Source organism: Lagopus leucura, unplaced genomic scaffold (assembly GCF_019238085.1).
Source record: "Lagopus leucura isolate 7727_CA_CO unplaced genomic scaffold, USGS_WTPT01 Super-Scaffold_100029, whole genome shotgun sequence".
NCBI lineage: Eukaryota > Metazoa > Chordata > Aves > Galliformes > Phasianidae > Lagopus > Lagopus leucura.
This window is the reverse complement of record NW_024962280.1, coordinates 4,321,670-4,330,677: the sequence shown is the minus strand read 5'-3', so window position 1 is coordinate 4,330,677 and position 9,008 is coordinate 4,321,670. Positions and strand designations below refer to the sequence as shown.

Genomic DNA, 9,008 nt, shown 5'->3' with positions numbered 1-9,008 from the left:
GTCACTAAGCTGTGTTCGAGGTGAGGAGCTGCCATGGCCATGCTGGCTGGGCTCCTCACCATCTCTTCACGCTCTCAGAGACTTTTCTGTCTGTAGGTGGTGGTAATGCCTTTAGCTGGGACTGGTAGGAGGGAAGGCTGTTCCATATTGCAGGCTGGAAAAGGCCTTCAGAGGGGCACAGAACTGATGTAGAAGGCAGTCTGCCGCTTTCTTGATGGCCTGTCAGTCAGAATATCCAGACTCTGCAGGATCTGCAGGGCCTGAAGGTAGCCGGGAGCCACCCTCCGAAGAACTTCCACACACAAACTCTGGGCACAGGTGTATGTTTACACATGTAGAGTCCTTTCTGACAGGGTGCAGTGATATTTGCAGGAGCTCTGACGGTGATTTTGTGTTTCAGCAAGCCAGAATGTTTGATGTCTCTGAAATCCTCCATCCATTTCTTGAAAGCACAGCATGTCTTGCCTGTAGTGAACATTTGGGTTATCTTTTTTAAGTGTCTCCCTGTTATGACAGGACCTGGAAACTCTTTTCCTTTTTTTTTTTTTTTTAAAGCCATTTTCATCTACTTCCAGGAGCAGAGCTTTCATAGACTGCCACATCTCCGTGCAGGCATAAGGAAGTAAACATGTCTGAGGGAGCCTCCACACCAAGCCCCAGCACTTGGCCCAGGCCCTGTCTTCCTACAGGCACCGCAGTAAGCGCTGCTCAGAGGATCGCTTTAAGTTGCTTCAGGTACCTCCAGTTGTGTTCTGACTGGCTTCTGCTTTGGTCATTGATGATGAGTGGGAAGCACAAAATATCAGACTTCAAAACTCTGTTCTGCAGCTTAACCTTTTTTTCTTGTACACAAAAGACTTTTTTTTTTTTTCCAGAGCGAAACAGTATTCAGCATGCTTGCAAAAAGGCAGAATCACTTGGTGTTGTAGCGCTGCCTCCCTTGCAAAACAGCACTTTTCACAAGCCACGGGGAAGACTTCAATCAGTAAAAAGAAATGAAAATCAGGAAAAATAAGTATGGCAAGAAGGACTTGGGCCCATACTGCCTCTGGCCTGCAGGTGCCAAGTCTCTGAGCACCCTGCACACATGGGACCTTCACTATGAACGCTTTTGCTAACTGCTATGTGCAGCTCCTGCCTCCTTGCTCAGGAGATATAGGAACCCTACCCACACCTCAGGACAGATTAACATTAAGGAAAAAAAAATCCTCACTGATCCTGAAATGCGTCTTAATTAACTCCCAGCAATTTGCATCTGACAAAAGATAGAGCCAGTTTCTCTTGTTCGACTGATCTGTGTTTAATGCCAGATGGGGGTGGCTTCAGGTCAGGTGTTTCCCAGGCCTGGGGCTGTCTTTGGTCTGTGAGACAAGCCAAGATAGAAGAGGGAAAGTGAGTCTAAATGCTGTTTGTCTCAGGGTAGCTCAGATCCAGATTGGTCAGCAGAAAAACAAATAAACAAGAACAACAAAAACATATTAGGAGGCTAAATGGTTTTGATAGAAGGAATTTGGAAAGGAAGCAGCTCCCATGGAGAGGGTTGCAAAGGCAGCATTCAGGCGCAGAGCTGTTTGTGCTGCACTGAGTGGGCTCTGGAACGCTCCCTCCTGAATCAGGGGACCTGGCTCTCTCACTGCATGTGGATGCTATCCTTGAGATCTCGATAAAAAAGGAATAAATTAGCATTCCTCTGTGGGCCTACAGGAACTTGGTCGTTAGAAGCAAGGCTGCGTTAGGTTTTCAGCAAACAATGCAAAAATAGGATTTTGATTGCTTCCTAAGCAAGCACAACTGGCACATTTTAATTGACTACAAAAGAGATGACGACCTCCCAAAGAGGAGGGCTCCCTTGGATGTTTATTTCTTCACAGAAGAAGAAGAAATTAAAGTGGTTAAATGACAAAATAAAGTCCTACAACAACATCGAGCTCTGAAACACCAACACAGTGATGCAGTGACCACATAAACAAGGTGTTGTGCTAAAGCAGGCTAACTGCTTAAGTGAGGAAGTGATTAACTGTTTACAGGATTTTTTATGTCTGTATAGCTTTAGGAAAAGTCCTGCCCAGCTCCAAAGATGCAGTGGAAACACACTTCTCTCCCCCAAGGAACCCATATCAGTGAAAGAAGGACAAGCAATCAGTGAGTGATAATGAATCCGTTAAAGCGCATCTGGGAGGATCAGTAGATGCGGGTAGGACACATGTAGCCATTTATTTCTGTTTCTTTTAACACAGCTGCGTGTTACCAAATTAAAATGCAATTATTATGGGTTTCACAGTATTAATTTTTCAACATCCTCCATTCAGTTTGGGCAGTTTAACTACTGCACAACATGGGCGGACACTGAGGTAACACCCCCTGGACTTGGGGGATCAGAAAAATGATGTTGTCACAAGCTGTGGGGATGAGTGGTTGGGGAATGACTGCAAACTTGTGGCCCATATAGGCTGCTAGAATAAATCACGTAGTAGGTCCCAAAACAGGGCCCAGCCAAGCTTTCATGTTTGCTGTGTTCCTTTTTTCTCTTTGCTTTTAGAGAAGGATCCAAAACATGGAGCACCTGAAGCTCTTGCTAATCAGACAAGGCCTCACACATCATTTAGACTTACTAATTCCACATACAACCCCATAACATAACTGCAGGGGGACCGCTAGGTGATTATATTTAATTTTATGCAGAGGTCAAATGAACAGAATAGTTTATATGTGAGCCAATGCCCTTTAATGAATAAATCAAAACCACTGACCCGACATTAGCCCTGCACTGCCAACAGTTGAGCTTTGTTTGGCTCATTAAGGTGCTCGCCGACCAAGGCTGGGAACTGCTACCTGTAGGAAAAGCTGATGTTGTCTTATGTCTCCATCTTCCAAATGGGGGTGAAGTGACAAAAGCAACACCTTACCACCAAGGTCCCAGTTTCTGCAGTGCTGAGCAGGAGCTCAGGGCAGGTGCCCCAGCTCCTGCTGTGTGTGGCAATGGGACCAGGTGTGAGACACGATAAAGCCCTGCCATCATCACTGAGGGCATGTCAGGTGGAAGTGCAATTTTGTGTTCAGCTGACTCACAGCAAAATATTTTGGGCTGATTCAACAGAGTGCTCTGCTTCCCGTCATAATGACTCCAATTGCAAGGCTTTGTTTGGATGCTCCTGGCAGAAAGAGCAAACACAGAGAGGAATTAAAAAAAAAAAAAAACAACAAAAAAGTAACATTTGGAAACTTAATTTTCTATATAAAAAGCTTCCTGCAGCCTGGGCCCTCGCCAGGCCTCTCTATTCGCTACCACTCACTGGTAGTGAGTTATTGGTATGGAAGGGTTCTCTGTATTTTTGCCATCTTGACAGACAGAGGATTGACTGTAATTACATCACAGCTTAGCTTGAGGCTTTGCATGCATGCAGAGGGTCAAGGCAATCTGTCTGTTTGTAGGACTGGAGCATAAATTCATTTTTTATTCATTTTCTAAAAATCTTCACACGTTTCAAAAATTATACCTTATGTTCCTGGGCGGGAAGCACATCAGAGAACAGCAGAGTTTATTTTATTCACTTTACCATTTTGACTTTTCAAATACAATTGAGGACTGATCATTGCACAAGATATCGAGGATCCGTGGGTCGGATGAAGGGAATGAAGCCATCCACACTGAGACCCCATGGACCTCACATGCACCAGGCTTTGCTTCCCAACCCAAATCCCTCATTGCTGCTCTCTCTGCAATTAACTGTGATCGTTTTCAGTGCACAAAGCGCATCTCCAGCCCAAAGTGTAAGAAAACCCCATCCGCCTGCCAGTTGACTCATGTGTTTCCGCTTCCCAGCTCTGCATATTGCGAGATCCTGACATGAGCTGGGGAGAGCTGATGTTGTCAGCGCAGCTCCCATACGGTTTGCTCAAAGGCAACAGATTTTTTATACATATATATTTATACATGGCACCTGGGTTGGCAGAAACTACATCCGAAAAAGGGAAACAGGGAAAACACTCAGTGCTGAGTCTACTTAGTGGGGTGCGGAGGGGTTTGGGCCATTTCTGGGATTGTTTAGTCTGGAGAAGGCTCGGGGGAGACCTTACCGCTCTCTACAGCTCTGTGAGAGGAGGTTGTGGTGAGGTGGGGGTCGGCCTCTGCTCCAGGTAACAGTGGTAGGCCAAGGGGTGATGGCCCCACTTTCACCAGAGGAGGTTGGCTCTGAGTATTAGGAAATATTTCCTCTCAGAAAGAGAAGGCATGGGCTGCCCAGGGAGCGGCGGAGTCACCGTCCCTGGAGGTTTTCAAGGAGAGGCCAGTGTAGTACTTAAGGGCACGGTGTAGTGGGCAACACTGGGGGATGATTGGACTAGATGATCTTAGAGGTTTTTTCCAACCTCAACGATTCTAAACGGCGGCTCTTGTCCAAATGCAACGCGTTGACTCAGCTGGTGTCTGGGGACATGTCAGGTTGGGGTCAGCTTGGGGTGCAGATTCGACGCCTGCCTCAGCCTGGGGCGCAGCTGCCCACGGAGCCCTAAGCGGCCGGGCAGCGGCACCGCAGCCCCAGCACCCCTGGCCCACGCAGACAAAGGGCCGCGCGAGCCCCACGCGTGGCGCCGCCGCCCGCCCCCTGCCCGCCCCCTCCCTCCCGCCGCTGACTGACAGGCGGCCCCGGCGGCGCGCTGGGCCGGGCGGGCGGCGATGCGATGCGGCGCCGCCGCCGCCATCCCGGCGCAGCCCGCGGCGTGCCCTGCCCGCCGGCAGCCCGCGGCCGCCCCTAGCCGCCCCTAGGTGCCGAGGCGCGGGCGGAGGGGCAGGGGCGGCGGCGGCAGCTTCTCCCTCCCCGGCAGCCCCGCATGAGGGGAGGCGTTAAATAGCGCTAGCGCCGCGCCGGCCGCCACTGCCAGCTCGGTGGTGGCGGGGCCGCCTCGCCGGCGGCGGCGGAGGAAACATGGCGAGCGACTCGCCGGCGCGGAGCCTGGACGAGATCGACCTCTCGGCGCTGCGGGTGAGGAGGGCGGCAGCGGGCGGCGGGGCGGAACGGGGCCGCGCTGCGGGCGGTGCGCACGTGTGGGAGCGTCGGGCTGTGTGTGCGGACGTGCCTGCGCCTGTGTAGGTGCATGTGCGTGTGTATGTGCACCGCGCGGTACGGCGCGTGTGTGCGAGCTGTGTCCCCGTCCGTGTATGCGCATAGCCCCGCTGTTGTACGAGGGTACGTGCCTATAGCCGTGTGTACAAAGCATGTACATACAGCCTTGTAGGTATGGGAACGTGCGCGCATGCAGCCTGCACGCATGTAACTGTGGCTGTGCACACACGCACGTATATGTGCGCGTGCCACTGTGCGCACACATGTGCGGATGTGCGTGTGCCCGTGTGTACGCACCCGCGCGGGCACACGGCTGCGTGTGTGTGTGTGTATGTACGTGTGTATGTGTGTGTATTTGTGTGTGTGTATGTGTGTGTATGTACGTGTGTACGCCCAATGCCCGCGTGCCCGCCCCGCGCTGCTCGCCCTGCCGCCGCGGGCTGTGGCCGCCGCTCCCCGCTGTGATTTGGGGTTGGGGGCAGCGCGGTGCTCCCACCGCCCACAGCGGGGCCGGGCAGCGCCGCGGCTCGTCTCGCTCCGTTGATCAGTGCCGTGGCCGCGAGCACGCAGGGACGCGCGGCCGGGGATGCGGGATGGATGCGGATGAGGGATGCGGATGCTCGCGTTGCTTCCCACGCAGCGCTCGCTGTGCTCCCTCCTCTCTTCCCCCCTTTGAGATATCGCTGTCCTGCTGCCATACCCTTGAAATGTCGAACGTGTCAGCTTCTGCCTGTGGCCCGATGCCACCCCCAGGTCTTTTATCCTGCAAGTTTTTGGTTTTTTTTTTTTTTTTTACTTTCCCTTTTTCCCCTTTCCTTTTCATCCCTTTGCTCTTAGCAGCTCGCTGCTGGGGATGGGAAGCTGTTTCCCTCAACCTGCTGGCATAGAGAAATAAATAAAATTAGCAGAACCCGCTGAGGACAAGCGCAAGTGTATTTTTAGAAGTATTATTTGTTTCAGTGAAAAAAAAAAATCTTTGTTCACTTGCCCTACTTTTTTCCTGGTGAGTTTCTGGTTGATTAATAGTGTAACTGTTTGCTCAGCAGGACGCGGTGCGCACCAGGCAGGGACCCACCAACATCCTGCAGGGAGGGGACCTGCAGTGTTCCCTTCCCTACAGGGTGGGAGGGAGCTGGAGCCACTGGGGTTAATCTTGGGTAGCAGTGTCCTTGGGGGGGAAGGGAAGGCCCTCTGCTTCTCCCCCACCCCCATTAGCCGTGTATGTATCTATATTTAACCATCAGTGTTAGCTGTATGTGAACCGGGTCACTAGTTCCTTTTAAGACTACCCCCATGTGCTTAGCTCTTCTGTTCTTGTGGCTTTTTAATAGTGCTGTGCTCAAGACACAGCCTGGATTTTGTTTTCATTTTATGAGGAAATCTCTACCCCTGCCTGTCTGCAAGCCCCCAGGGCATGGAGACATTCCCCCCCCCCCCCCCCACCCAGCCCCTGGCAGGGCTTCACAGGGAGGCTGCTCCTGCAGGAAGGGGATTTGGGGAGTACCATTATAAAATTGGGATTTTTGGACTCCCACTAAGATTAGGATTAGAAAAAGTTGACTGCATCCAGGAGGCAGTCTCCTGATGGGGAGAGAGACCTGTTATGGCACTTTCTTTTAAATTATGAGAGATGTGTTGGTTTATAAGTGAGACAAGAATAGGGCTTTAATTTGCCAAGGAATAGATCTTCTTCTGAACTAAGCTCTTTTAGCACTTAGAATAATTGTTAAAGGTCATAAATTCAGCAGATCGGGCAAGAAGCGTGAATCATTCCGCAGAGCCTGAATCAGAAATCAATAGTAGATTTGCTGCCTGAGCACAAAACTCGGCAGCAGGGAGTAATTCCCCAAGCCTTGCAGAATGTCATTTATGGGAAGATGAGAGGAATGTCAGCTTGGTGCTGTGGATGGGTCTGGGTGGGGGAGCTGCTGCTGTGTGTCTGTGCACAGAGGTGAGGGGTGGCTGCTGGGGGTGACTCAAAATCTAGGAGGGGGGAGAATAATTTCTTCTTAGCAGTGGGGAGAGGAAGCTCTTGGGCTGCTTATCGCTGAGTTTGAGTCACCGAGGTGTTCCAGGAGGTTGGGTTTGAGGAACAACATGCCAATGCCTATTAAAAAAAAAAAAAAAGGTGGACTTCTGCCAGCGTGCCACACCATCCCTCTGGAGCAGAAAGGTGTGTGCAAGGCTGGGCACACACCACAGCCCCCATGCGCTTGTGCTTTGCCACATGGATTTGTGTTGGATGTGCAACTGTGCTGCGCTGCTTCATGCGCTCACAGCCTGAACAAAGCACCAAATTCTGATTGCAGTGCATGGCCTGCTGCAGCTCAGAGCACACCTCGGGCTTGCTCCTGCCTCCCTTGCAACATATTTCTATCAATCATATTATCCTGTGCTCATTGCCATGGTAGCCAGGTGTCCCTGTGTCAGCACAGCGAGGGCTGCGGGGAGAAGCTCTGACATCAGGAAGGCTCTTACAATAGAGGTCTTCGTAGTACTGGTAATGAGCATTGTTAATGTTGCAGAAAACTGTAATTTAAAATGATGAGGCCATTGAACAGGTAGTGCTGCGTATTACACTGACAAGGGGATAAGATAAACTGCATTATAATGTTCTTTTGTCCGGGTTGGGAGGTATTTCTGCTGGTCTGCTCAGCGTGGTGAATAGCCCCACAGCCTGATCTTGCTATTAGCAGGTTCGTGATTAATGCAGGGATTTATGCAGGTTGTTGACAGAGCAGATTTTTTTTCTTTTTGGTAAGAAAATGATAACGTGTGTGAGTGGTGATGCAGCAGGCTGCGCTCCGTGATGCTGCGTGTGCAGCTGAGCACCACAGGAGAGCAGTCAGAAGGACGGCTCTGGCTTTTCTCTCTTGCCATTTGATTTCAGCGTGTGTCGGGGTGAATGCTGTCATCTCGTGCTGAAGCCAGTGGCCTCGATCCCTTTAAAATATCCAGGTCAATAGCTTTCCCTCCACTATGTCTGTTTGCAGCCTGGCTCCTGGCTGACATGCGGCAATGGCCGCAGGCTCTGCAGCTGCAGCAGAGGATACGCTCGGGGTGCTCTGCTTGGAGCTGGCCCTGTCCCCTGCTCGTGCTCTGCAGCTCGTGAGGGACTCAGGACAAAGATCCCCTGCTCACAGCTGTGCCTCTTATGCCTGGGAATGGGCTCACCTGGGCTTGGCAGAGGGTTTCCTGCTTAAAAACAGACTTTCCGGGGGAGGAGCAATTGTTTTCTTTGTGTACCTGGATTTCGCTCTGTTTTGGGCTTGTTAACAAAAACCAAGGCTTTGCTATTTACTTCTATGAAGTGCTGACCATGCACTGTCTGGAAACTGGATCCTAAAATCGTTGGTTGTTTTGGGAACGCCTGGCCTTTTACTGCTTGGGTTGGGAGAGGAGACAGCGCGGAGTTAAGGAGCCGGTGGGTATTAGCTGTTGCTGGGAAGAATTGGATGAAACCCAAAAATGTCACTGCTGTTCCTCTAGATATGCTTTGTATAGAAGTGGAGCTCAGTGGCCGTTTGTTTGCGTTAGTTGATCATTGTCAGTGAAGATTAAAAACTCTCTTATTAAAATCAAAGCAAACAAACAAAAAAGCCCCAACGTGCAGGCATTGCGTTCAGAACTTCATCACGTTATGGAGCATTTCAGAATCATTAAAGATTTAGGAGAAGTCCTAATAGGGTATAAGCACTACAGTCACCACTCGGGAGCATTATCTCTGCAGCATTACGTTAAGCTGCTTCTTTCAACTCCTTTTAAAAAACCGTAGCTCAACAGAATTGAGGCAGCTTTTGCAAAGGTCACCTTCTTCCTAAATAGAAAGAGGAAACTAATTTTACTAGAGATGACTTCAGGAGATGAAGATTAAGGGCATCTTTATGTTGTGTTCTACATGCTGTGCTACCATGCAAAATCTGGAGCCTGCATTCAGCAAGAGTG

The 9,008-nt window shown here is 50.5% G+C and overlaps 1 protein-coding gene across 4 annotated transcripts in view; it reads left to right on the top strand.

The window, feature by feature from the left end:
• Positions 1–4,883: 4,883 nt before the first annotated feature.
• Positions 4,884–9,008, top strand: part of TNIK (TRAF2 and NCK interacting kinase) — a 138,413-nt gene continuing 134,288 nt past the window's right edge. For all 4 annotated transcript variants that reach the window (XM_042881358.1, XM_042881359.1, XM_042881360.1 and 1 more), the window contains exon 1: positions 4,884–4,982. In XM_042881358.1, the coding sequence (XP_042737292.1) occupies positions 4,926–4,982 (57 nt within the window). In that variant the 5' untranslated portion in view covers positions 4,884–4,925. The remainder of the gene's footprint in view (positions 4,983–9,008) is intronic.